Source organism: Diachasmimorpha longicaudata, chromosome 15 (genome assembly GCF_034640455.1).
Source record: "Diachasmimorpha longicaudata isolate KC_UGA_2023 chromosome 15, iyDiaLong2, whole genome shotgun sequence".
Lineage (NCBI taxonomy): Eukaryota > Metazoa > Arthropoda > Insecta > Hymenoptera > Braconidae > Diachasmimorpha > Diachasmimorpha longicaudata.
In genome coordinates, this window is record NC_087239.1 from 4,337,020 (window position 1) to 4,362,807 (window position 25,788).

Below are 25,788 nucleotides of genomic sequence, written 5' to 3' on the forward strand. Positions count from 1 at the left end.
ACACTAACCGCTGTCTGTGTTAATGTGTTGATCAGCAGGTCGACACAATCAGCAAAATCACCCACGACAATTCACTGGTTGGAAACCTCTCACCCCTGATATCTTATGTGTCTGAACAATTCGCGTGACAGTCGGTTTCAGTGAGTGACCAGTCATTCCTCCCCGGGAGTGAGAATTTTTTCTGGATAACGACCTTTCAGAGATGTTTCGTAGTGCCTCGAATTTCGACAAACTGCTTGGTGAGTAATCAAACGTCACTGTGTCAAGATGTCTCGACTTCTGCTCTCACTCATTGTGATTTAACGTTTTTAATCCAGATAAAGCAACCAGCAATCTGCACTTGGATCCAGACTGGCCGACGATATTACAAATTTGTGATGCGATCAGAGCAGGTGACATACAGTGAGTAAATGAATCATTCGAGCAGGTAGCTCGTGTCTGAAATAAAGAAAACCAACTAAACCAGCTCAAATCATTACCGATCATTACCCTCAGGCCGAAAGCAGCTCTAGTCCAAATAAAAAAGAAAATAACAAATGCGAATCCCCACGTCGCCTACTACGGCCTCCTGGTTCTGGAGTCGTGTGTGAAAAACTGCGGTGCCCTGATTCACGATGAAATTGGCACGAAGCAGTACATGGAGCAGCTGAAGGAGTTGGTGAAGACGACAACTCACGAGAACGTTAAACAGAAAACCCTGGAGCTCATTCAGGCCTGGGCCTTTGCATTCAGAAACAATCCCAAGTACACTGCTGTCAAAGACACCATGAGCATCATGAAGGCTGAGGGATATGGCTTTCCCCAGCTGAATGAGAGTGACGCCATGTTCAGTGCTGATACAGCACCTGAATGGGCCGATAGCGACGTCTGCCACAGGTGCAGAGTTGTCTTTGGAATGGTCCAGAGGAAGCACCACTGTAGGGCTTGTGGACAGGTTTTCTGTGCCCAGTGCTCGACCAAAACTTCGACTCTGCCCAAATTTGGAATTGAAAAAGAAGTGAGAGTTTGCGATGCCTGTTACGAGAACGTTAATAGGTCAGTTACTGATCTATTTATTATTCATCTATTTATATTAATGAATAATGATATTTAATATCATTTTATTGATGACGAATGTATCTTTCATTTAAAAAATAATTATGTTCGTTTATTTTTCCCTGCAGGCCCAGCTCAGCTAATTCAAAGGAGACTGACTTGCCTGTCGAATACCTGAGCAGCTCTCTCGCACAGCAACAACAGGTAAATAAAAAGAATTTCGTGTTAATAAACACTTTTTATAAATAAACTTCAGTTGACCGCCTGATTCCATAGAAAAAAAATATCCTCGCGTTTGTCTATATGATTTTTCTGATAAATAATAGTGGGAAATCTTGAAGACAAATGTCTCAGGAATGATTCATTCATTCAGTCCATTCACTTTCGACTAGTTCAAACATGTAATTGAATTAGTATTGGAAAATGGCGTCTCCAGTGTCAGAGGTAGAACTCAATTAATTTTTTCTCTCCTATTTACTCATATTCTGAGTGATTGGAAGACTTATTGGTTTTATCAAGACTAATTACTGAATCGATAACAATTGTTTACCAGGTGCCAGTGCGGAAATCAGCGCAAGAGCTTCAGGAAGAGGAGGAATTCCAGTTGGCATTGGCATTGAGCCAGAGTGAGGCTGAGGAGAAAGAGAAGGAGAAGAAGAGAGTGACTAATTTGTATAAAAGTAATCCTGCACCTGTGGCCAGGGCTTACTCTCCACCTCCATCACCGGTGAGTAATTTTTCTATTTCTAGGGTTCGAAATTATTTCACTGATTTGTGCTCGGAATCGCAATTTAATTACTATCATTATTGATGTGTTTCCAATTACAACTAATTATCTCATCAGGGTCCAAGTCCTTCAAAACTCCAAGATGACGAAGCGATTGATTCAGAGCTCGTGAAATACATGAACCGAAAATACTGGGAGAACCGTTCCTCAAAAATGGAAGATCACCCAGTAATCCGTACAGACGTGACATCCCCATCAGCCCCAAACATTGGTAGTCCAATGCCCCAGCGTCTGGTGGTTGCTAAACAACAAAATGGTGAAGTTGACACGCAAATGGACGAGTTCGTGACGCACCTGCGCTCGCAGGTGGAGATATTTGTGAATCGAATGAAGAGTAATTCCTCCCGAGGTCGATCGATCTCCAACGACAGTTTCTTTCAAGATCTCTTCATGAAGATAACAACGATGCACTCGAAGCTGCTGAAGTACATTCAGGAGCACGACGATACCCGAGTGAACTACGAGGGCCTGCAGGACAAACTAGCCCAGGTGAAGGACGCCCGAGCAGCTTTGGATGCCCTCCGTGAGGAGCACAAAGACAGGCTCCGCAGGGAGGCCGAGGAAATCGAGAGAATGAGGCAGCTCCAGATGGCTCAGAAGCTGGACATAATGAGGAAGAAGAAGCAAGAGTATCTCCAGTACCAGCGTGAATTAGCTCTCCAGAAGATTCAAGAACGAGAGAGGGAGTTGCAGATGCGCCAGGAGCAGCAAAAACAGCAGTACATAATGGGAAATTATCAGCCAGTGTCCAACTACATGGGTCCAGCCCAGGGCTCGCCAATTCGTCACATGCATTATCCACCTAGTGGCGCTTATCCAATGTCTCCAACGAATCAGGGAGTGTATACGTATGGTCCACCACCGATGGGCAATTATCCCATGCAAAGCATACCAGGTTTACCCTATGGAATGCCCACGATGCCTCCCAATCACCTGCCCCCACACATGATGCCAAACATGCCTGCAAGCCAGTCAGATCAGCCTCCAGGATTGCCACAGCAGCCTGGAGCTGCCGAGGGCATGCTTCCACCTAGAGAAAACATGGGACCACCTGGGATGATGCCCCAGATGGCGAACGTTCCCCCAATGACTCATATTCCAGGACATCAGATGGGATTGCCTCAGTCCCAGGCAATTCCGGGGGTTCATGTAAATCATGGGGCTGGCCAGGCTCAACAGATGGGGCAAATCCCTCCGTTGATGGGCAATCAAGGACCCATGAGGCCCCCTGAACAGATGGGAATGAACCAAGGGGTCACAAATATGCCTCAACATCCCCCTGGGTCACAGGTACCACCTGGACCCCAAGGAATTCCACAGCAAATGCCCATTCCTAGTCAGACGACTCAAATACCCTATCAACAACCTGTCGGACAGATCGAGACTTCCACGACGACTGAAACTGCATCCAAAACTGAAGACAACTCTGCTGAGCCACTGATTTCATTCGATTAATATCATTTATCGATTTTACCTGTTTTCATTACATGAATGTAGTTGTTTATATTACCATGTGCTCTCGGCGATTCGTAATTTCTGATTATCGTTTTTTTCATTTATATTGTAAGGATTTGAGTAAAAAATATTGTAAGGATATAACGAAATTGAGAATAAACCTATATCAATCAGTTGAATCATTTTTATTGGTTTTTTTAGTCGGCGATAGAGAAAATTTTTTATGTTTTTTTCAGCTTAAAAATTGAGTGTCGTCGAACGAGTTGAGTTTGTCGCATGTAGACAAGTGAGCCTCTCATATTCCCAAAGTCTGATTTTATTTTTCAACGAAAAATGTTAACAAAGTGAAGAAAAATGCAAGTTGAGATTTATAACTCAATGGCTCAGTGACTATACAGTATTCATCACTTTTTACGTACCTTCACCAATTTGAGGTGACACAGAACGTCGTTCTGAATGAATTTTTTAAATTGCATTTTCTGCTACAATTTTTTTTTATTTACTTTACCGTCTCCACAATATAATTAACGAACCGATAAAGCAACTTCATATATAACAATTAACAATTGTAGGAGAAAAACCATTTATAAAGATTCATATCAGCAAAGAGAGTTCCTTTTCCCTTTAAACATTTATGACGTTGGCAGGGAAAATAAAAAAAATAGATATTGAGAATTTTTTGGAAATACATTTATCCAATGTTTGAAAAAATTGCAAGATAAATCTCGCACAGCTCAGACAGTGGATGAAGAAATTTCGAATATTCCCAACAATTACTAAAATATCACCTCCCCGTTCTCCTTTCCCTCCAACATCCGATAAAAAATATAAAAGAACTTCAAACACCCTCAAACCCAACGACACTACCCCCCCACCTCACTCCACACCCTCCAATTACACCGTCTCCACCTGTCCCTTTCGCCGAGGTTTTACCGGAGCATCGGGTGCCTGTGGTGAAGTGAACGAAGTCTCCTCTGAGCATTTTTTACTCAAAACAACATCATTATTGACGGGCGAGCTTAAACTCGAAGTATTGGCCTCTACAGAGTTGACAGGCAGTCCTGGACAGCCATTTCCAGTGAGTGAGCTCTTTCTAAGTCTCATGTCCTCAAGAGGAATCTCCTCACTCCTCGGCCTGGGCATTTTGGGCGATCCATCCCTCGGTCTGATCCCATTATCACTAGATTTCCCACTCGGTGGGCTCACGTCCCCCATGACCCTCCTCCCCATTCCACCCCTGGGCTCATTCTGCTTTCGCAGTTGAGCTGCGAACCCAGGTACCTTGTTAACCGTGAACATTCCCCTCTGATCCTTTCCTCTCTGTCCCCTCCCCACGCTCCTCTCGTGTCTCATCCCCAGGAGAGCGTAATTCGGTGGAGTTGAGCAACTGGGGATGTTGGTAGGTATGTCCAGAAGCTTCGCAATCTGTCCCATTTTCTTCTGTCTAGCCTTGATCCTCCCTTTCGTCAATCTCTGCTTGGCTGCCATGCACCTAATGTGATCGTCAAAAATGAACTTGGCGGAGAGCAGAGGCAGCCTGTTCCCTCCACTGCTGCTGAGGGGTTTGTGAATCGTCAAATGTAGACACCTCGAGTCGTCCTTGTCGCCAGCGACCTCGATATCCTGAAGGAACCCTACCAGCTTAGCAACCCCCCACCCCAGCTTCCTAGTGTCAGGCTCCACGAGGATCAGCTGAATCACATCAATTACCAGGAACCGCCTGATCTTCTGTCCATCCTTCCACACAACAGTGCAAGCAATCAGATCACTGTTATTCAAATCCAAAACATTTCCCACTTGTACGCAATTCACCGGATTTGTCAGCGGCAGCTGCGTTTCCGCCTCCTTTCCCAGAAGGAGTGACAACTCTCTGACTAGAAAAAACACCCGAATGGCCCTTCGTGCCCTCTCAACCTCGCCACATGGTAGTCGTTTGCTGAACTCAATACCAGTCATGGGAGTGCCAGTTGGTGGCAGTAAAATATTGCTATCCATCATCAACCACTCAACATTCAGCGGTTTCTTCTGTACCTCGCTGTACTCATCTTCAAACATATCCAGAAAAATGTCCTCACTCTTGTAGAAATTTCTGAGCAAAGCTGTGCTTTCTTCCTTGGCAGATTCAATAGCAGCCAAATGTGCATCACAGAGTAAACTCTCACCATCCGATATGACTAATTTAATCAGCAATTTAATGCTCATCTCCAGTGTTACCAGTCTTATTTTAGCATTAGTCTGACAGCTTGCTGAGATAACGTGAATGAGTTTCTCAATTAAAGCAGAGTTGTACCAATTACTGGTGCTTTTGACAGACGTAGCAAAGTCCAAAGTCTCTTTGTCGACCCCTTCGTTGCTGATTAATGCATAGAGCAGACAGAGTGAGAATAGAGTCGCATAATCGTTCTCCGTACAGTGGAGAGAGTTTAGGATAGTCTCTAGGAAGGGTTTGGCAACTGTTGGATGGGCTGAAGCCTCCTCGAGGGGTTGTCTCCCCTGATTTGGTGACGAATCAACTTCTAGAGCGAGTCTCTGCTCCTTCTCCTCGTCTGTGACATTCAGGTGATTAATTTCATCTTGAAATGTTCCTGGTGCCTCTTGATGGGGCATCTCCAGGGCTTCTGAGCCTGACGAGTGCTGAGGACTCGGCTGTTCGGGGATATCCTCTAGCGTCAGTGCCTGGGGGTCTGAATGCCCTGAGAGACTCTCCAGGGATTTTTCCAGTGTTTCACTCGGTGGAGCGAAAACAATGGACTTGTCGAAGGTGGATAACTGGTATTCCTCCAGGAGTCTACTGGCTCCGTCCTCGACGATGTGGGAATCTGACTTGAGGATAACAGCCGCTAGGGTTCGAACCAGGGGCTCGTGAGAGACGATAAGGAATACCTGGGACAGGAGGAACAGCGAAACAACAACGCTCACGTGCTTTCGCTCACCTGGACTCTGACCTGGTGGAGATATCGATTTTGTCAAGGAGTAGACATACAGGGGCACCAGGAGCTTGTGTAGAAGGTGCTCGGAGAGGACTTTGTTCAAGTCCGAAATATTCAGGGAGAGGATGTCGTTCAGGTAGTGGAGATGGTCCAAGTGCTCGGCCACAAGGTCTGACAGGCGGTTTTGACTCTGATGGTCGGCGTCGTTGCGTACACAGGTGTCCAGCTCGATTATATGGTTGCCTATGAACCAGACTAGGTTGCTGAAATATGGGGCCGCTGTTCTGTCACGTATGAATGCCAACATCGAAGCGTCCTCCACTCGGTACACGTTCAGGGTCAACGTTCGAACGGCTATGCGCACCATTCCCTCGGAGTGGTTGAAGAATTTTATGGCCTCGGTGTACAGGGGAAAGTCGTTCGTGTGCTGGAAATTTTGAGAGTTTAGAAAGGGCTGGGAGGCTGGGGGCGGTTCGAGTGATAAATTTTGTTATTTTATAGTTGTTGAGGATTCTATCAGATCCGTATACTTTTTTACTACTTGTTAGTTGGTTATCAGTTTATCCTAGGGACTAGTCTGCTAATTGTCTAGGTAGGTAGAGTAATTGCGTCGAGTGTACCTTGTTTACCTCGTTATAGAAGAAGTGAATAGTATGTGCATTCAATTTGAGACTCAGGGTTTTGAGAAAACTTATGTAGTAAGCCATAACTTCCTCGTCACTGAAGTCAAATTTGTGCACTATTATACTATTTACGTGGTTGTTGCTTAGCAGGTAATCTGGAACGAAATTTATTCATTAATTACAGTCATTAAAACCTTCAATAATAGATAATCAATCGAATTAAATTGACTTGATTAGTTCGCTAGCTCGAAATAGTTCTCTCCGTGCTAGTCTCCCAACTAATAATTGTAAACTTACAAAGGGATGTTTCATTCCTAATATTTTCAAACAGAATGTTGAGCGTCTGGAGCAACTGAACACAGACGTAGCTCCCACACTTTTGCTTCATTATCCGAAGAAAAAAGGAGAGCATGTTCTTCTCCAAGAAGAAGCTGAAAAAATACCAGCATTAAAAACAATCAGACCAAAAATAGTATAATTTCCATTTATTTGATTCACTCATTAATTGCCCCAAAGTGTTGTCTCCCGAACCCTCATCAACTCACTCAAAGACACTGCTGTCATTTTGGTCCCCCCAGATCAGGATTTCAGCTATGGACCTCAAGGTCTCCACCAACAACCCTCTGTTGTTATCCGACACCGTGTGATTCTTCGATAGAACATTATACAAATACTTGAGATGCTCGAGTGAGTGTGGGTTCTTGGGTTTCCACAGCCCACCCCCGAACCAGCTGCGACTCCGAAACATCGTCTCCCACCAGGTACTCCAGGTAATCAATTAAAACTCCTCTTCAACTGTAAACCCCTCCATCAACAAACAACAATTAGATACTCTCGTCAACTCTGCAGCTCACGATTTCGCGAAATTTCCATCGTCTTGTGGTACATCATTATCCTGTCTCGACACACTTGTGCATTGTCACTTCACAATCACTCACTAGTCACTTGTAGATCGTCATCACCTGCAGCAGTTATGTTAACACGACTTATTGAGAGGAGTCGAAGAGACTTGGAAATGTAATGGCGATTTCCTTTGTTATGAGTGTCCTCAGCCTGAACATGAGACGTGTGTTTTCTTTGAGGTTCTCTTGCCAATATCCAATGATTTTCACTACCCCTTCCCCCCCTTTGTGATACGATTACGTATCAGGGTATTGAGGGGATCTGTCGTGCCTTCGGAGACTTTGGAGTCGTAGCGTAGAAATAACACGTGTTGAGGCTTTCGTCAATTTGTTTGTTTTTTTTTATTCACTTGGCAGTGATTTCTCTAGGAAACCCGACAATGAGGATTCTTGAGCTGTACAGCGGTATCGGGGGCATGCACTACGCCTTAAAAGGTAATCAAATGTCTCCCGTACAGTACTTGTTTATTACCATTTTTATTCGTTTTATAACAACTAGTTACAATCATGAGTTACCAAATTACAACTCAAGTTTTGGAGGTTAAAAGTTGAAATACATTCACAGCGGAAGTTAGCAGAACTATTTATGTTGTTAATATTTTGGATAAGTTTGAGAACAATAATTAACAGAAACCATTGATAGCAATTAATTTCATATCATGGAATTTTATGGGAAAATGAGCTTGTTGAGGTTAGGATGAAGACTGAAGTCTAATAAAATATTTGAAGGAGAGAAAAAAATGCATGAGAATTCCCCTCAGATGATAATTGTTCTATAAATAAGTACGAATTGCCTGGATATCTAGGATAACTGTAAAATCTATTGTAGAAAGTGGAGTTGATGGGGAAATCGTTGCAGCAATAGACATAAACCCAGTAGCAAACGAAGTCTATCACCATAATTTCCCTTCAGACAAAATACTGAATAAGAATCTCGAGTCCGTGACTTTCGACGAGCTCAGGACCCTGAATGTAGAGGGTATCCTCATGAGCCCGCCCTGCCAGCCCTTCACAAGACTCGGGCTGCAGAGAGACAAGGCTGATCCCAGGACGTGTTCCTTCTTCCAAGTACTGAAAATAATAAAACAACTCGAGACCCTTAAAGTTATTTTACTCGAGAACGTCGTGGGCTTCGAGAAATCAGAAACTCGAGACTCCCTGATCGACGCCATTGAAGGAAAGTTCAACTACAAAGAATTCCTCTTAAGCCCTTGTCAATTCGGAATTCTGAACACCAGAAGAAGATACTACTTGATAGCTAGAAGAAAAGACCTGGATTTTTGCTTCGACGATCCGTCATTGGTTTACTCAATTCCTGAAGAGTGCAGTCACATGCTCTCGCCCTCGAGGAAGTCGAATCCTTCGAGGATTGAGGATATCTTGGAGGACAATGCAGAAGAGACTCGTGAGAATGAAAGGCAGAGGTACTTCTTGAGTGAAGAGACAGTGCAAAAACGTCTGAACGTCCTGGACGTGAGGAGTCCTGACTCCACAGGCTCCTGCTGCTTCACGAAAGCTTACTTCAGGTATGCAGAGGGTACAGGATCTGTTTATTCCCCCCTGGCACAGGACGAAGTTAGAGACAAAATTAATTGTATTAGAAATAATGGAGATCCTGAAGAGCGTTTGGAATTGATGAGGAGCTTGAAGCTGAGGTACTTCACCCCCAGAGAAGTCTCTAGATTAATGTCATTCCCTGAAGACTTCAGCTTTCCCAATTCTATTACTGATAAACAAAAATACAGACTGTTGGGAAATTCAATAAATGTACACGTCGTTAGCCTGTTGATTCAGGTTTTAATGAGTGGAATCAATACATGAAAAATGACATGCAAGCGATTGATTTTCTAAAGTTATAATTGATAGTCATGTTCAAACTGAATTATTTGATTGCACTAGCTTTGTTGCAAGTTTTCGCTGTTAAAAACGTAAACTCTTCACGAAAAATGTGTTTATGCAAGATGAGAACCCGCTCCCTCCCTACCCAAAATCAAATGAAAATGAAAATCAAGGAAAATGCGTAAATACATAGGAATCATGATCAGTGACTTCAAATGGTCTCCAATTCAGGTGGAATCGGGATGTTCCGTTCCATCGCAAATTTTTTCAGTGCCATATACTTGGCATGCACTGACTCCACCTCCTCCCTCATCCTGTTGTTATCATCCTGCATGGTCTCCATGTCTCGGTACTCCTGTGTTTTCTCAGTCTCCAGCTCGTCCTTCTGCTCGATTCTCTTGATTCTACAGCTGGCGGCGTACCCTCGATTCTTCAGGGTTCTACGACGCTGCTTCATCCGGACTATTTCATCGCGAGACAGCCCCCGCAATTTTAACTGGCGGTTCAAGTCTCGGACGGATATGGAGACGAGCTCGTCGTCGCTGATGTCCAGGCAGGGGCCTGGGGAAAGTGGATCCTGGAACAGGTGATCAAACGTCTTCATAACCTGCACGACAAAGTGAGGATAAAAGGTCAGCCCTTTTAAACGATCTTCAGGTCGTTGGGGAGTTCTGGCCAATTGTCCATGGGAGTGTCAAAGGGAGAAATGTGAGGTTATGTCAACAAAATGTCAATGTTTTGACGTGACCCATGCTTACTCCAGGGAGAAGAGAGAGAGAGATATGAGTCATGCCAAATCGTATAATAGGAAAATCATAGTTACCATTTTCATCGACCTCTTTCCATCCATCCCGTAATTAAGCATCAAGGATAAACGAAGGGGTAAACGCGTTCACAACTGCCAGCTTTACGCTTTTTGTCCTCTAAATAATTTTGCTTAGTCATCCTACGTGTGAGATGGCTCATGCTTCATCCGAGGAAGACAGAAAATGAGGAGGAAAAGGTTGCAGGGCTGCCAACTGGGGTAAAATGGCACCTCTCAGGCTGACCAAATCAGCAAACGAATGACAGGAAATTCTCTTTAAATACAAAATTCTCTAATTCACAGAATTAATTTCACCGAAAATTTAGTGTACTCTCTGAGAGGAATAAATAATCAGTCCATTAATTGATTTGCCTCTAATGACTCGCCATTGATCTGCGGAAAATCGCCAATTCCATCCGGAGTAACAGCCATGTAACACAAAAATCCTTTGTCTTGAATTTTATTAATTGCGATATAAGCCGAGCCGTCTGGAGTTTTCTTGGAGATAACGGGAGCAATCGGCCCAGGTCTCGGTAGATCCTTGGAAACTTCCTCAATGAGATTGATCCCGATTGCCTCGCCGAGAGGGGGAATTTTCTCCCCGGGTAACGATTGTCGGAAAATTCCATGCAATCGTCCTCCGCGGACCATTATCTTCAGCAGCTGGATGTAATCATTTCGTTTTTTCGCGTCATTTATATTGTCACTGGAGATACCAGCGAGTCTTCTACACCATTCAACTATTCTGACTCGATCTAGGATATTTTTTATTATAATTGGACATTTTTATTCGTATTTGGAGATCAAATAATTCGTTTTTTTGAAAATTGAATGAAGACCTTGAATTATTTTCTTTAGGGCATTCCTTACAAAATTTTTTATTAAATCATACCATATGGTGAAGCAACGTGTATCACTCGAGACGCAATTTCCACCATAGAATTCCTAAATTCTTCCTTGTAGACCCTCGTCATTTTCTTCCACCGAAACCCAATAAAAAATTCAAAAGTCTGAACACATCCCCAAAATAAATAACTCAGTTTCCATGTAAATGTGGTGAAAATCGCTGCATCATTATTATTTCATCATCATTTTGTTTTGACAATTGTTTCTCTCCCCCATCCATCATCTATACAATAATTAATAATCAGGATATTATTAATAATAAAAAATAATAGTTAAATGTATTGAAATATCTCGTTCTCTCATTATTTAAAAAATCAATTGATCTGTGAGATACAGGAACACTTGAACAATGTTTTATCATCAATCAATGAGTAAAAAACATGATTTACGATAAAACTCATTACAAATAATCATCGGATTATAAATTTGACGTAGAAGTTTTTGTCCGTTTACGTAATATCCTAAACTGGAAAGAACATTAATGCTGATATCATTACAAACAATGAAACAAATTGGAAGCTCGAAGAAAGTGACTGTAATGAATATCTCAGGATACTGACGGTGACCTAGGCCCACACTTAGGCCATTTGTTTATGTAACATCTAACGCTGGGGATCGACAAATTGACTGTTAACATTCGCTGTTAATCATAAATCAAACAGCCCTCACGATAATAAAATGCAATAAAATTCTATTGTACATTGAATAGAATAAACACGAATGAATCTCGCAAAATAATTGCACCAGTATTTCTGTAAATGTCTTTGAAACAGCTTCAAAACGATATTGCAGCAATGGTGCAAATAAATTTGCATTTAAAAAACCAATAAAATTGTCGTACAGACTGTCGAATTCCCTGAATTAGTCGAATTTCAATATTTTTGTGTATTTTTTTTTTGCCAGTTGTATCCTTAATCCTTACTAAGTCTTAATTCAATTCTTATCCTAAAAGGCACAATATTTAGCCTCCCGAAAAAAAAATCTCCACGATTTCGACCTCGTGACATAATCTTCGGTTTTCCCACCCCTCAGGCTGCCTATACCCAATCATAACTCATTCTTTTCGTCTAACTATAATTTCTTGAAAATCATCATCACTCTCTGCTCATAAAATTTCTCGCACGATTTTTCCATTCTCTGTGACACGTCAATTTTCGTGAAATCCATTCCCTCCTGTTAACCGATAAAACATTACCCACTGAATATTACGTACACAACGTGTATATTGATGTATAACGATTTTGCGATAAATATACAATATGATATACGCAATATTCACTTCAATCTTAAAGTCTAAAAAAATTATTAACTAACTGCCCTATTTGAAGTTTCTAGTGCCTTATAAAGGCGAGAATTCTACATCGCGCTCATTTTGTACATTCGGCCGGAAATAAACAAAGACTGTGGGAAGCCTCCGATTGTTTAAAAAAAAATGATTTAAAGTATTTCGTAAATCTACTTGGCTCGATGATTTTCTAAACCCATTTCTCAAATTTTAATGATTAAGAAAATTAATGAAATGAAAATATTCAAATGAGAGATATCAACGACAAACAGTCGTTTTACAATTCTCCCTTCAAAATCGCTATGAAATTGTGAACAAAAAAATATATGTATATGTATGTATACTGTACAGTTTGATAATAAATAATGGTTCGCTTTTTTCTTCTTCATCTGCTTTTCATGGACGAGAGGTGAATTTTTTATTCGAGGGCCTTGACCTGGGCCTTTATCTTGCCCTCCCACAGAGGCAGCACTTCAGTGTCATCGGTGATTTCTTCCTGGATGATTTTGGTATCAACATCTTCACATTCAGTTGTGAAGAAATACCTGAGGAACAGCAAAAATCAATTATTGGATATTTCCAAATAAATGACAATTTCTTGAAATTTATTAATGCAATTCGCACCTGTAGCTGCCTCTCTTCGGTAGATACTCTTTGAACTGCTTCAAAGTCACATTGTGCCCTGGGATTTTTATTCTGTAGGGTACATTCTCATCGCAGAATGAGAATATTGCCGTTGTGAAATCACCTGTGTCCTGCTTTTTACGCAGGGTCGATGTGTTGGAGGGAGCTGCTGGATATCTTCTATTAGTTGCACCAGTGCTTGATCCAGCAACAATACTTCCTGCACAACGTGCTCGGTCTTCTTCCATCAGTCGACGTCTGGCTTCTTCCAGTTGCATGGCCTTTAAAATTAATACGTCAATTAATCACCAATAAATTGAGTTTAAAAAAAAAATTTTTGTTGGGCTTTTCTCTTTATTTAAAAAAATATAATCGATATCCGAACTAAACTTACAGTATTAGGGGGTGGAAGAGGTGGCATTCCTGGATCAGTGACAAACGGTTGCGACGGAACTCCCCAGGATTCTCTACCCGCTCTCTCCAATGAGCCACTCCTCGAGCCGTATTTTTTGGGATGACGATAATGCTTGCCATCGCCCTTCTTATCACTCTGATTGAGCCATGCATGAAGACGATGCTCCTTAGTTGGTGGCACTGGAGGTACATCACTCACAACACTCACACCACTGTCGGTCAATTCTGTCATGGACTTCTTGGTCGCTGATCTCCTGGACATATCTGCTCTCCTGAATCTTTGTTCATGCGCTATAAAAAAAATCAAAATCCGATGAGCGACGATTTTTATGAAAACCTAAATGCCGATTTACCTAGATGAACTTTGTAGTGAACAACTACGAGGTGAAAACAAAACGACAAAATAAAAAAGATATCAACAACAAACCTTGATAATAAAATTCAGCTTTATGCAAAGAATCAGCATACTCTGAAGGAACAGACTTGGACTTTGGAATATGCGACCCCAAGGAGCTAAAAGAGCCCACAGTAGCCAAATCGCTGCCCTCTGGGAAGTCATGAATATTTCCGCTATCAGCAGAAAATGTGGAAAACACATCCTTCTCCTTTCGTTGCTTATACGATCGTGTATAATTGTGCATTGAAACATTTCTTTTACATCGTTCCGGCGAGTGTACCCTAGGCGATTCGAATCTGGGTGATCTCGAGGGCGTGGGATCTGACCAGACACGTGAAACATGCTGATCAAGAATGGCCTGATCATCGTCATCGATCTGGAGCTTTTCACGGAGTGCATCAGCCAGGGCATTGGATGGAGGACCCTCCATTGAATTCATGCACATTGAGTCGGCCTCTTGGAGATGCCTGTTGAGTTTCTCCTCATTCTCCTGCTCACGTCTCACTGCCTCCAACTTTTGAATGAGAATTGGTCCCAGTACAGCTGGATCACTTGGTACACATGTGTCCTTTGTCACACGCTGAGTCCTCGGTATCACTGTGTAGAGAGTTGGATCGCTATGGATGGGGCCCATGGTTCTCAATGATTTTGATTCACGTGCGTACGATTTCTTCAGACCTCTAGATCGTCCTATTGACATTCCATCTCTGTTGAGCACATGAGAAGATTCCGTATTAATTTAATCATCAAATCTTCAAACGAAGGGCTTAAATTCACTCCACGAAGACTAAAGTGACGTTAAAATTAACCGAGATAATATAAATAATAAATAATAATAATAAATCCTACGATTCGTGCCAATCAACGAAAAATATTTCCTGCCAGAAGGCATTCATCCATCCACTTACCTCAATCCTTCAGCCTCAACTTGGATGAGAATCATTAAATTACAGATTAATTAATGAATCACATACTTACACTGAGTTGTCAGTCAGTGACAAATTGTCAGACTCAGTTCTGGCATCACTGCTCAAACTCTGCAACTCCGAGTCCTGTCTCGATACTGGATTGTATGACGAATACTGTAGGGGTGCTCGGGAACGCATATGGTATGGACTAGTCGTAGGGTGCAAGTACATTCTAATCAAAGGAACAACACAAAACACCAAAGAAAAAAACCAATTAATAAATAAAAAAAAAAAAATTAAAATTAAAATGCAAAAAGAATGGGGAGAGAAGTAAAAAATGATTGATTTGCCTTATTATTATTTTAAACAATAATAATAATAATAAATTGGTGATAATGAAAAATTAAACTTGAAATACGAGCAAAAGTGAATAATGCAAAATGCAAATTCTAAGCAATACATTTAAATGAAAAAAAAATCCTAAACTCACCCAGCAAGTGCCTCAGTTTTAGGCCTCAGATCCATAGCTCTTGTCTGTTGTGTCCTCATAAGGACATCCCTAGTCAGTCTTAATTCACCCGGTGTTTCGCACGCCGAATGGGAATAATGTCCAGCAAAAAATTCGGCATCTTCATGTAGGGTTGGCAGTAAAGCTGGACCACACGATAATGACATTTCACGACTCGAGCCGGAGCTTGGACATCCAGCTGAATCAGCATGTTGGCATGCAGATACATATCCCAAATAAATTTCTGAACTTAGAAAATTTGGATAAATTGTCTCCTTTATAACACGCTCGACTTCGTGCTGTACAGCGTCGAATACTGTTTTATCAGCTCGTCCCTCCTTCACACGACGACTCGCCTCTTTTCGTATGTGCTCGGGGATGGCTAATTGTGTCTTTTGAAGAAATCTGGGGATAGTAAACGGAAATTTATTGGGTGCTACAATTTTTAATTAAATCCCACCAAAACTTACCGTCTATTAATAGCCTTAATCAACTGATGGACTTTATCCTTATCATGCTCCTGATTGAGTCCCTCACATGCGAAATAAAAATCGAGTGGATTGGCGTGTGATGTGCCCTCCTGTTCCAAATATTTTCTGAACAACTGAAGTCCCTCTCTGTCCTGGAGCAACGAATTGAGATTCGTTGCCCATCTGAGACAAGCGGGTGGTGAATTGCTCTCCATAATTGACGAGTCACAACAGCCCTCGGGTTCGAATCCCATCGGCGCTGAAGCATCGCAGGTACCAGTGGACGTGCGACCCAGTAATGATCGTCTAGGTGTTAGAGCAGGACTCTGGGGAGGTATTCTTCCAATATTGTATCCTCCCGTTTCTTCTCCTGGACAAAAAATCGCGATATTAATGTGTCTGACGAGACCCTAACTGTTAAAACCGAGAACTATTCTTTCCAAAATAGATGGTAAACATTTAAAAAATTTTAATAAATATCAATTGCACATTCTGAACAAATGTCGTGCCGACGGTAGAGTGCATCGCCGATCGTTCAAACCAAACTGAACACCGCGTGACCATCGCGCGTCTGCATTGACTCAAAAACTCCCGCCAGGGGGCGTCTGGCAAAGTACAGAACCATCAGCAAAGCCATCAATGTCATCAGCATTGACGCCTCAAATAATTAAAACGAGTGTCACCAACGGCCCTCACCCACATTCCTCATGCTGTCCATCAACCCAACCATCAACAATTCCAAAAGCATGTCTTACCGGGCACTGGAGGCCTTGGAGAGTTCTCATTGAAGCAACGTGCTTCACTCCTCCGGCTTCCACTCATCCTATCTGTCATAGCTGTTTATTACTATATGAACTTTTATACTAGATTTTAATCCCCTTCGCTTCCTAGTGGACATGGCTAGTCCAAATCTGAAAGCAGAAGAAAAAATCCCAATTTAACTCCACCAATTCGACATATGGGAATCCCCCCATTCAGAGAGCCATCTCACAATTGTTGTAATGTTGGATTATTTAAAAAAATAATAATCTCATTTACACAAAAATTTGGATTCAGTGTTTAGACAATGGATGGATTGATTTCAAGTGGAAATGCACCCCTCTGCGATGTTTCATGCCAGTCTGGCTTTTAAAATGGTTATCGATCCCTGTTACTGCGCAGCAACAGATTTGGATTGGTACATGGTACATTACAACAAAAGCCTCTCGAGTATTTCATATGAATTCTATGGGTTATGAGTATGAATCATAACCAATTATAAATATACCAAGCCCCACAATATTTCTTAAAAATAACTGGGGTAGCTACCACCCTATTTTCAGCCCTACTGCTGTACAATGGATCCAGCATTAATGGTTTTTATACTGCGCAGCAAGATTCATCTTCGATGGATTCTCATTGGTGTGCCAAATGCTTCCCATGTCTTTGTCTTGTATTGATCGTGAAAAAATATTGAAGCATAATCTACTAAATTTCCCAGTCATAACTGCTGGGGAGGGGTGAGTGGACCCTCAACACAAAATGCAGCTCAATGACGTGAAAAAGCCAAGCAGAAGAAAAAAAAAAATAGCAAAAACACCTCAAGCCATTTTCTAAAGAATATTCTAAACGTGCTACAGGTTGTAGATTAGAGAAATACTCGAGGTTTTTCTGAAACAAGTGGAGTACTGTTGCATCGACACTGTTGCATCTCACGCTTATCAAGTCCTCGAGAAGCTCATTTTTTTTTTTTCAAAATAAAAATAGATAAAGCAACAGAGAGAATCAACACATGCTGAATGTGAAATTAAAAAAAATAGAATCAAAGCTGGAGTATGATTGATGGAGAGGGTAGAAAGCAGGAACAATGAAGGACAAGTACAGAGGATAAAACAATGGGAATTTATGAATGAAAACTTGGAAATATGATCCCTGGAATTATGATTCCATTAGTTAAAGAGAATGGCCTGTCATATTCAATCAGAGCCACTTGGATGAGCAGAGGGGAATGGAAAAAATCTGTACCTGTTACCCACAGACATATCAATGATTCCAACATACCATGATGAATTGATTCTGATTCAGCTTCACTAGGACGATTTATCGTATTATTTATTCTGAACTTATTGATAATAATCTTACGACACTGGGACAAGGGTCCAGACGACCCAGAAGAGCCTGAATTGGAATAATTATATGTAAAATTGTTCAACGCGGGTCAGACATTGATGATTGATTTTTTCGGGATCTGATAGTGATGTAAGATACCGTAACTATCAGTCGAACGGTTGGAATCAAACTGAGCCTGGCCAGCATCCTGGTATGATTCACGCAGAAGCACTCTGCTGAGAGCCAAATGGTCGTCCACAGAGGGAGAATCCAACAATCCCGTCTGATCGATTAGTAAACCATTGTTGTACTATGTCTAGATGACAGAAGTCGAGGATTTTTCATTACACTCGACTGATGATGTTTTTAGGGAGAGTTAACAACAAATATTCGAGGATTCTGATGCTATTTCGTCTCTATTCAACTGAATTCCTTGAAGATCTTTGCAAGTAGAGAGTAGAATGTTTATTTGGAGATATTGAAAGGATTATTGAGCAGAGCCATTGATTAATAACAAATAATTTGGCATTTAAGAGAGGTTTTCAATGAACAATTGGGGGACGCTGGGCTTAACCTAAAACACTGTCCTGACATGTCATGGGATTCGATTGGACTTTCCAGTCTTTTTTAATGATTTTTTTTGTTCTTTACAGCAACTTGAAGTTGATTGTTTATTGATCACGTTGCTAAAGGCTGGCCAAACATTGTTGTTACAAATTTTCCCAGAGAAATGAGCAAATTGGCTTGGACTGTCGAACATTATGAGGTTAGATTCATTGAAAACCGAATATCAACCAGAGACAATTGATTTAAGTCTACAAACAATCAGCAAACAATGTGCAAGTCAGTTGTTCAATAAACAAAACAGTGAACCGAACCTCAAAACTCCAGACTCCAAACTCCAAAGCGTCGGTATGAATATTTAAAAGGCTTGACTCTTTAATGATTAATCATAACTACGAGGGTGAAGAGATAAGGGGGATGAATGTGGAAAAAGTATCAGTGGAAACGTCAAATTGGAAAATAAAAAAAAAATAAATATATAAACTGTACTGTGTTTATGGTGGATGCTCTGTTCGGTCGGTTAAATATGCATGGATGCAACAGCTTACGGCAACATCGGTTGATTCCAATCCACTCCCCAATAAGGACGCGCTCACAAAAAAAATTTTTTTTCACCAGTCAAGGGGGTAACTAGTGCAGCCGATAACGCAAACTCCAGTGAAACTGGAGGGTATCTTCGTGCAGATTCTTTTCACAGACATTTCAATTTCTCGATCTGCACACCATACTGGCAATACATTTTTATGACTTATCAAACAGTTTTCTGTTTTACCGATAAATGGACAGCGCCATCTTGTGAGCAAATATGTCAGCTTGGAGATTGTAATTTTTTCAGATGAGGATAAAAATTCAAAACTAAATCAATCGATTCCAATCGTTTTTACAAAAATGGGGGAGAAAGTTGTGTCTCAATCAGTTTCCAATGATTTAATAGAGAAAATTAAATTGCAGAATTTTTTGGTATCAGGAACTCACGTCAAATAATATCTACATCTACCCAGTAATTACACCAACAATTAAACGATCAAAGCCACGAGACTTAATCCACCATAATTGTGGAAATGTTAGTTCAGCATCGTCGCAACTTTTTAAAAATCCCAACATTTTAATTTATTTAATTTGCAGAGAAAATAAAGAGCGACGTGGCCTTAATGAAGATTGTTAAAAAGAGTCGTCTACCCTCCCCCCACTTTTCCTGTAATTTAATCCCTTCCATTCCACCAATCCACAAATATCATAATCAACAAACAATTTTAATGACTAATTAACAATCAAGTGTGAACGTTCCTTCCTCCCATCACCCAAAATTCCCATAAAACATCCACCAAAAAATCTCCAAAAATCGTTCCAAAACCCCCCCCCACTAATTCCAAATAATTTACCCATCCACCCACTAATTACCCCAACAATTAACCCATCAAAGCCGTTAAAATTAATTCACCGTAATTACGAAAAACTTATTTCATCATCATTTCAACATTAAAAAATCCTAACATTTTAATTTATTTAATTCACAGGAAAAATAAAGGGCGACGTGGCTTTGATGGAGATTGTTAAAAAGAGTAGTCTAACCACGTATAACGTTTAATGTAATTTGTGGCGGGGTTTTTAGTAAGGGGTGGAGATGCAGAAGGTCGGTGGAGAGGAGGTGAAATGACTGCACGTCTATGCACACGCAGGTAAACTCCATCGCCCCCTGTCCCTCCACCACCGCGCGGTCCCTCATGCCAGCAGGCCCAGGGTGAGTAAGTGAGACGGGTGATATTGAGATCCTAACAAAACCAAACCAACGTACACGGCTATCCAAGCCCAGTGTCAGTGAAAACTGTAGTCAGGGCGCAGCTGTGAGTGGGAGGGAAAGGGCATCGAGTGAGAGAGAAATAGGTGGTGAAGGGTGAGGTGGTACGGGGGGCAAGAGGAGGGGGCGGGGGGGCAAGAGGGGAAGTTCTCGGGGAAAAGAAGAGAAAAGAAGCGGAAAATAAAAAGCAAGTATACGGACTATGGCGGCTGGTACGTCGGCGGCATCGCTTGATGTTTGCCGGGCCCGTAATTACAGGTTTTCGGAACGCCTCGCTTGGTCAAGCTCCGGAGTAAGCCTCGGCCTGAAAGAGAGAGGGCAATGGATGAGTGAGTGAGAGGAAGAGAGGTGAGGCTGCAACAGTAATGCCGGCAATACCTTTAGTCCTGTACTGTATAACGGGCGACGAGATGTTAATGTTTTTTTTTTTTTAAAGGTGAAGGGAAGGAACGTCCATCTGACGCGGAAAAATAAAAACGCCGAGACAATTTTTTTGACACCAGCAATCATGAGAAAAAAAAAATGGGATGAGCTCCTGGAGGCGAAAATAATCGATACAATGAGGAGGTGTTTTTGGAGATTGTGATGGAGGCGGGGTGAGATCGATGGGTAATTTTTTACACAGGCGTCAGGAGGTAATTGTGATTAGCAGACGGAGGCGGATTATGGATCGATAAGTGCTCCAATCGAAAAATTACTAATTGATGATAGAATGTTGTGGGATTTTGAAGAACGAAAGATAACGAGGTACTGTCGTTTAATTTTTAAAATTTAAATACAAATTTCAAAGACCGTTGAATGTCTCTCTCGGGCGCCAAAAAGCTTATCGCAATCAATAAACACGTTGGTAAAACTCATTTAATTATCATCAGTGAATTCAAAATAGTTGGCGCCGAAAAAAAAAAACATCTTTCGAAATAAACAATTAAATCAAAGTTTTAATCGATTTTCACGTCTCGATAACGGAAGTGAACCCCCCCGAGACATTGAACTTTTACGTCGAAAAAAAAACAAAAAAATCGAATCAAATGTCGTCGATCAACCGTAGCCATCAGCAAACAGGCATTAACTTATCTCCCCGCCGATAACATTTCAAAGAATGAAATAAAAAGGATTGGCGCCGTCTTCTTTGACATCCGATCAAACCATAAAAACAGTATTTAATAAACATTGAAAAAAAAAAAACAAAATTCCCCCGTCGGCTGATGAGCGTGGAAAATATTAAACGTTATTGCATATTGAGCCGTCAATTCTCAACATTACACGACTGAGAGAGAACCAATGAGACAGAATAAGAGAGAGGAGTCAAGCCCATTGGGGCTCATCGTGTGCGTGCAACTAAAGAAGGAAGAAAGGCAACTTTTGCCTCGGCTTATGGGCCTCCCCGTGCCTTTGATGTTTTGCCGCCCCATCGTCACCGGTCGACTTGCCACCGCCTGCCGTCCGCCACCATCACCTCTGCACGCGATCATCATCCAACAATTTACGTACATGAAATGTTTCGTAAAGGGCACATGAACAATTAAGCCCCCGAAGAATCACAAATAGGAGGAATAATGCGCAATGAGACGGGCTAAATAAAAGGGGAAGGACAATAAAAATAAAAAAAAATTGTCAGATGCTTTGTGACACTGACCGATGTCGATTAGACAGGGGGATGAGTGGAGTGCAGATGGGTAGAGGGTGAGGGACAACAACCAGTGGGGGGTGGGGGGGTGGAGGGGTTGTGTAGAGGCCGCCCGGTTGTGGCATAAAAGGCCAAGTGCAATTCGAAAGAAACGTATGGCCAAGCTGAGGGCGAACAGCCCTCCCCCCCCTCCCTCCCCCCTTGCCCCTTACCTCACCGAGATAGTACAGGAGAACTGGAGAGAAACGGAGAGGGACAGAGTGACGATGTCGAGAGGAGTCGATGGTGTATGGGGTGGGGTGCGGGGTGAGGAACAAAGTGGCGTCGCGCCAAGCCTCAAGCCCCAAGCGGCCTCCCGAGTATATTCGAGTGTGCCGGAGTGGGAAAGAGACGGTCGAGCTAGTCGAGGAGGACACGACGAAACTTCAAAGGACTCTTTGATGGTTTCCGCTGCTGGCATTGCGAGATCTTGATAAACCCGCATTATACGCTGCTAGTCTACACTATCGTTCAGGAGTCTCGACTCGCGCCTATATATTATTTTTTATTTCATTTTTTCATTTTTTCTTTTATTTTGCTGTTTTCAGACGAATTTACTGTTGTTTATTTGAGACTATGGAGATGTAAAATTTTTGATTTTTTATCGAGGAAAAGGGCTAAGGTCAATTTGTCGATTATGGAGGTTATGTTTTTCAATGGGAATTTTACTAACTGGTATTGAAATTATGAAATAAGAAATCAAAGGGGATGAGTGAAATTTTCCCCATTCACCCCATGGTAAGAATAATTTTTCGAGTGTAGAAGGGTCTCGGAATTTTAGTATTTTTTTTTTTCTACATAAAACCCAGAAAAACCCTTGACGAAACAGCCGATTAATCTTTGAGTAGTTGTAAAAGCCTCCTCGCGGAATCCCCTTTTCTCCCCATTTTTTTCCTTCTCTCGACTCTTGTATTTGTTCAGGGGGTGGTGGTGTAGGGTCGAGGGGGAGGAGGAGGGACGAGAAACAAAAGGAGTCAGAGGAGTTTTGAGTCAAGTTGCTTTTAGGTTAATCCACTGGGAAACGCACTTTGGCGACATTTTGCCCCCTCCCCCCCTCAACATTGTCCCTTGGATGAGGAGGAGCCGATAAACGAGGCTAAGCATTACCCCACGGGGAAGATAATTGATGAAGCGCTTTGGCTTGTCGACGGTTTGTGTCGAAATAGCAGACATAACTGGCCCACTTGGATACAGACAAAGCGACAGTAGTTTGAAGTTTACAGCCGCCTCTTACTTTGATGATGAGTATTTCCCTTTGACAACGAATCATTGACTCGTTCATTGAATGACACACCCTTGGCTCCTCGGATAGGGGGTGGGATGAATTGGGTGTCAATTATCAGCTGAATCAGTCGAACAAATCGATGATTTAATTTATCAAAAAAATCCTGGACAAAGTAACATCCTGTGTTTAATAAATACCAATAGTTTTAGTTGTCGTGAAAACGTTTTAGTGATATATATTCTCTTTTCTCCCCCCTGTCGCCCAGTCAGCCGTTTCAACTCCCCCTATTGCCATCACGTCGTTTCATACCACGTGCTCGAGAGGCGGTAGACATCCCGAAAGACACCACTCAGCTATAATTATTGCTCTACATAATTATTTTCACACCCGACAATTTTTTCCCACTCGTTATTAGGAGTTTATCCGCACGTACCCCCACTGTACCACTGCCACCCCGTGGCCTGGGGGTCGATTAAAAAAAAAACCCAAAAGTATGACAGTAAATTAATGAAGTCAATCAATCCTCGGATCAATTTCCACCAACAAAATAGGAACGAGTTAAGCAGACAGAGAATGAATGATGAATGAAGTATCCAACCGGAAGTTCCTCTCGTCCGTTCACTAATAAAAATCCCTCGCTCCCCCAGTGTTTATAAACATCACAAATAATTAATTCGATGATTGATTTACCTGTCCGGCGGCAAGGGTGATGTCTCTCCTCAAGTACAAGTGTGTTTGGCACCAGTTGGCACGCGTATTACTTGTCGTTTCACCGAGAGGCGTCTTCCTACCTATGAAGATTGTGCACACCTCTCCACGCTATAAATCCACCGATCATCATCATGATACCTCGTGAACCACGCCAGAGCACAAAACCACCCCAACAATCATGATTAACCCCAGGTAATTCGTCAGTCACTAAAACGACAGTTGAAATTGAGAAAAATTTTTTTTTTTCCCGAGGTTTTTTTTATCCCCGAGAAACAACCCAAACGCTACTCTCACTCACAGAACACTCTCCGGGTCCACTGAACATTTATCCTCCAAGATCACCTCCTTAACATTAATTAAGCGTCACACGTGCCACTGATAACAGTCACCACTGGTGTTTAATTAGTTAACCGGGGGGACCTACTTATTGGCTATTTGTTTAACGAATTAAATGAAAAAAAAGAATCTTCCCCCGAGTTATCACAGACAAAACGTGAGCCCAACAAACATCACACCGTTGCACATCGTCGCCATCAACTACCCACTCTTCTTTTTCCCTCCACGGGCTCTCCCTCGCCTCGTCAGGTCTCCCTTCTCCGTCGTTCTGTTCCGTTCCTGTTCCACCCGTCTAGTTCTGTCCTTGTTGTTGATCGTCCCCTCCTTTTTTACCACCACCTCAGTCCGCTGGACCTCACGATTTTCTCCGTCGGTTGAGAATTCGGTCTCTTTCTCAGCAATGGCGGATTCACTGGTGCACAAACCCTGGACAAACTGCTAACCATCCTGAACGACCATTCCAGCGAGGTTTCGTCGTTAGATCGGTCCATTCTCTGGCGTTTTTTGAGGTTATGTTGGGAGATGTTTGGAGGTCGCGATGTCTCCGATTTTTTTGGAAGGTTTGATCCAGTTTGTGGAGAGGTCCAGTGGAATTCTGGTCGCGACCTGTAACGGCCCTGGCATTTCGGTAATGGCGGGGGAGGAGAGTGGGAGAAGACGAGATGTTTTTGGAGGTGAGCGCCATCTTGTGAGGGAGTGTCAAGGTATGATTGTTAACTCTATCGGTATTTTTCACTATTTTGGGGTGAATGGGAGCTTTGTAAACGTTCTTGTTCGACAGCGTCGTGTCTAAATTAATTAATATCCAAAGAAATTGATAAATTAGATATTTGATAATGAGGTGAATTAACAAAGATCCTGTTCGCGATTAAGGGCATCTTCAATTATGGTGGGTAAAAAGAGTTGAGGTAAGGTGTCCAATCTTCGTGATAATCATCAAGTAACTTTCATCAACCATCTTTTTTTCTTTATAGAATTATTAGATTGTCCGAGGAGGAGGTTCCATGGTGTCTATTGCCACCAGTTTAACCCAAATGGTCCGTTTTACCCCGCCTTCTCCTATGTACTTATGTAGAAAAAATGTTCTTGTTTTTATCGGTTTTATCTCGGACCAGGAGGGCGACGAGAGGATGAAACAGACCCCGAGGAGGAGGTGGAGAGGGATTAGTAATGTTGGTTTTGAAGATCAAGTGAAGACGGAAGCATGGAAAGGGTTTTTTCCCCAGCTTTTTCCGCTGTTTCTGAGGATCAAACGGTTTATTGTCTCTTTGATGTTCAAAGGTCTTTGTTGCATTGTCCCCTCCGGCTTTCACACCTCTCTTCAAGATCAAAGGACAATCGTTGGGAAATTATTGGGGGCGTTACAGGGGAATTAGTTGGAGTTTTATTGTGGAAGTGGGATGTCAGCGGTATTGCAAGTGGGGTGGAGTGGGTGGACGAGGGGTGAATTATTGAATTCGTGAATTATATTTTCGAGTTACTCACCCTGAGGGGTAATTTTTCCAAGAGTTG

The 25,788-nt window shown here is 42.1% G+C and overlaps 6 protein-coding genes across 14 annotated transcripts; 2 read left to right on the plus strand and 4 right to left on the minus strand.

Moving 5' to 3' along the window:
* The first annotated feature begins 33 nt into the window (after nt 1-33).
* On the plus strand, nt 34-3,456 carry LOC135169470 (hepatocyte growth factor-regulated tyrosine kinase substrate). Its single transcript, XM_064134520.1, has 6 exons — nt 34-239; nt 318-402; nt 496-1,035; nt 1,164-1,239; nt 1,589-1,762; nt 1,880-3,456. Exons 1-6 carry the CDS (start codon nt 203-205, stop codon nt 3,275-3,277), a joined length of 2,310 nt encoding a protein of 769 aa, XP_063990590.1. The 5' UTR covers nt 34-202; the 3' UTR covers nt 3,278-3,456.
* LOC135169463 (protein CLEC16A homolog) lies at nt 3,444-7,926 on the minus strand. 2 transcript variants are annotated; one of them, XM_064134502.1, is made up of 4 exons: nt 7,376-7,926; nt 7,128-7,261; nt 6,828-6,985; nt 3,444-6,634 (listed from the first exon to the last, which is right to left on the minus strand). In XM_064134502.1, exons 1-4 carry the CDS (start codon nt 7,576-7,578, stop codon nt 4,172-4,174), a joined length of 2,958 nt encoding a protein of 985 aa, XP_063990572.1. In that variant the 5' UTR covers nt 7,579-7,926; the 3' UTR covers nt 3,444-4,171. The 2 variants fall into 2 exon arrangements, with proteins under 2 accessions (XP_063990572.1, XP_063990573.1); XM_064134503.1 differs by having other exon boundaries at nt 6,837-6,985; nt 7,376-7,925.
* Nucleotides 7,927-7,971: 45 nt separating this feature from the next.
* LOC135169477 (tRNA (cytosine(38)-C(5))-methyltransferase) lies at nt 7,972-9,560 on the plus strand. The gene is made up of 2 exons (XM_064134530.1): nt 7,972-8,167; nt 8,562-9,560. Exons 1-2 carry the CDS (start codon nt 8,113-8,115, stop codon nt 9,551-9,553), a joined length of 1,047 nt encoding a protein of 348 aa, XP_063990600.1. The 5' UTR covers nt 7,972-8,112; the 3' UTR covers nt 9,554-9,560.
* On the minus strand, nt 9,510-10,621 carry LOC135169483 (transcription factor MafK). Of its 2 annotated transcripts, none has more exons than XM_064134535.1 (2): nt 10,395-10,621; nt 9,510-10,178 (listed from the first exon to the last, which is right to left on the minus strand). In XM_064134535.1, exons 1-2 carry the CDS (start codon nt 10,434-10,436, stop codon nt 9,783-9,785), a joined length of 438 nt encoding a protein of 145 aa, XP_063990605.1. In that variant the 5' UTR covers nt 10,437-10,621; the 3' UTR covers nt 9,510-9,782. The 2 variants fall into 2 exon arrangements, with proteins under 2 accessions (XP_063990605.1, XP_063990606.1); XM_064134536.1 differs by having other exon boundaries at nt 9,510-10,148; nt 10,395-10,591.
* Nucleotides 10,622-10,727: 106 nt separating this feature from the next.
* Nucleotides 10,728-11,402, minus strand: LOC135169481 (uncharacterized). The gene is made up of 2 exons (XM_064134534.1): nt 11,269-11,402; nt 10,728-11,131 (listed from the first exon to the last, which is right to left on the minus strand). Exons 1-2 carry the CDS (start codon nt 11,348-11,350, stop codon nt 10,728-10,730), a joined length of 486 nt encoding a protein of 161 aa, XP_063990604.1. The 5' UTR covers nt 11,351-11,402.
* Nucleotides 11,403-11,428: 26 nt separating this feature from the next.
* LOC135169468 (axin) lies at nt 11,429-24,862 on the minus strand. Of its 7 annotated transcripts, none has more exons than XM_064134512.1 (10): nt 24,239-24,860; nt 23,920-24,147; nt 16,644-16,799; nt 15,889-16,258; nt 15,401-15,823; nt 14,981-15,142; nt 14,033-14,709; nt 13,586-13,896; nt 13,192-13,472; nt 11,429-13,112 (listed from the first exon to the last, which is right to left on the minus strand). In XM_064134512.1, the coding sequence occupies exons 3-10, from the start codon at nt 16,720-16,722 to the stop codon at nt 12,986-12,988; spliced, it is 2,430 nt and encodes an 809-aa protein (XP_063990582.1). In that variant the 5' UTR covers nt 16,723-16,799; nt 23,920-24,147; nt 24,239-24,860; the 3' UTR covers nt 11,429-12,985. The 7 variants fall into 7 exon arrangements, with proteins under 7 accessions (XP_063990582.1, XP_063990581.1, XP_063990584.1 ...); XM_064134511.1 differs by adding an exon at nt 20,540-20,642 and having other exon boundaries at nt 23,920-24,860; XM_064134514.1 differs by lacking the exons at nt 23,920-24,147; nt 24,239-24,860 and adding an exon at nt 19,089-19,305.
* Nucleotides 24,863-25,788: the final 926 nt, after the last annotated feature.

Excerpts from the sequence above, each read along its gene's own strand:
- LOC135169470 (XM_064134520.1), top strand. The coding sequence starts at position 203 with ATGTTTCGTAGTGCCTCGAATTTCGACAAACTGCTTG. Across the intron at positions 240-317 it reads GAATTTCGACAAACTGCTTG|ATAAAGCAACCAGCAATCTG; the intron begins GTGAGTAATCAA and ends TTTTTAATCCAG. Across the intron at positions 1,763-1,879 it reads ACTCTCCACCTCCATCACCG|GGTCCAAGTCCTTCAAAACT; the intron begins GTGAGTAATTTT and ends TTATCTCATCAG.
- LOC135169463 (XM_064134502.1), bottom strand. The coding sequence starts at position 7,578 with ATGTTTCGGAGTCGCAGCTGGTTCGGGGGTGGGCTGTGGAAACCCAAG. Across the intron at positions 7,262-7,375 it reads AATGACAGCAGTGTCTTTGA|CTTCTTCTTGGAGAAGAACA; the intron begins GTGAGTTGATGA and ends GTATTTTTTCAG. Across the intron at positions 6,635-6,827 it reads TCTATAACGAGGTAAACAAG|CACACGAACGACTTTCCCCT; the intron begins GTACACTCGACG and ends CAAAATTTCCAG.
- LOC135169477 (XM_064134530.1), top strand. The coding sequence starts at position 8,113 with ATGAGGATTCTTGAGCTGTACAGCGGTATCGGGGGCATGCACTACGCC. Across the intron at positions 8,168-8,561 it reads CATGCACTACGCCTTAAAAG|AAAGTGGAGTTGATGGGGAA; the intron begins GTAATCAAATGT and ends AATCTATTGTAG.
- LOC135169483 (XM_064134535.1), bottom strand. The coding sequence starts at position 10,436 with ATGCTTAATTACGGGATGGATGGAAAGAGGTCGATGAAAATG. Across the intron at positions 10,179-10,394 it reads GAAAGAGGTCGATGAAAATG|GTTATGAAGACGTTTGATCA; the intron begins GTAACTATGATT and ends TTTGTCGTGCAG.
- LOC135169481 (XM_064134534.1), bottom strand. The coding sequence starts at position 11,350 with ATGACGAGGGTCTACAAGGAAGAATTTAGGAATTCTATGGTGGAAATT. Across the intron at positions 11,132-11,268 it reads ACACGTTGCTTCACCATATG|ATCGAGTCAGAATAGTTGAA; the intron begins GTATGATTTAAT and ends AAAATATCCTAG.
- LOC135169468 (XM_064134512.1), bottom strand. The coding sequence starts at position 16,722 with ATGACAGATAGGATGAGTGGAAGCCGGAGGAGTGAAGCACGTTGCTTC. Across the intron at positions 14,710-14,980 it reads TCACTGACTGACAACTCAGT|AGATGGAATGTCAATAGGAC; the intron begins GTAAGTATGTGA and ends TGTGCTCAACAG. Across the intron at positions 13,113-13,191 it reads CCGAAGAGAGGCAGCTACAG|GTATTTCTTCACAACTGAAT; the intron begins GTGCGAATTGCA and ends GCTGTTCCTCAG.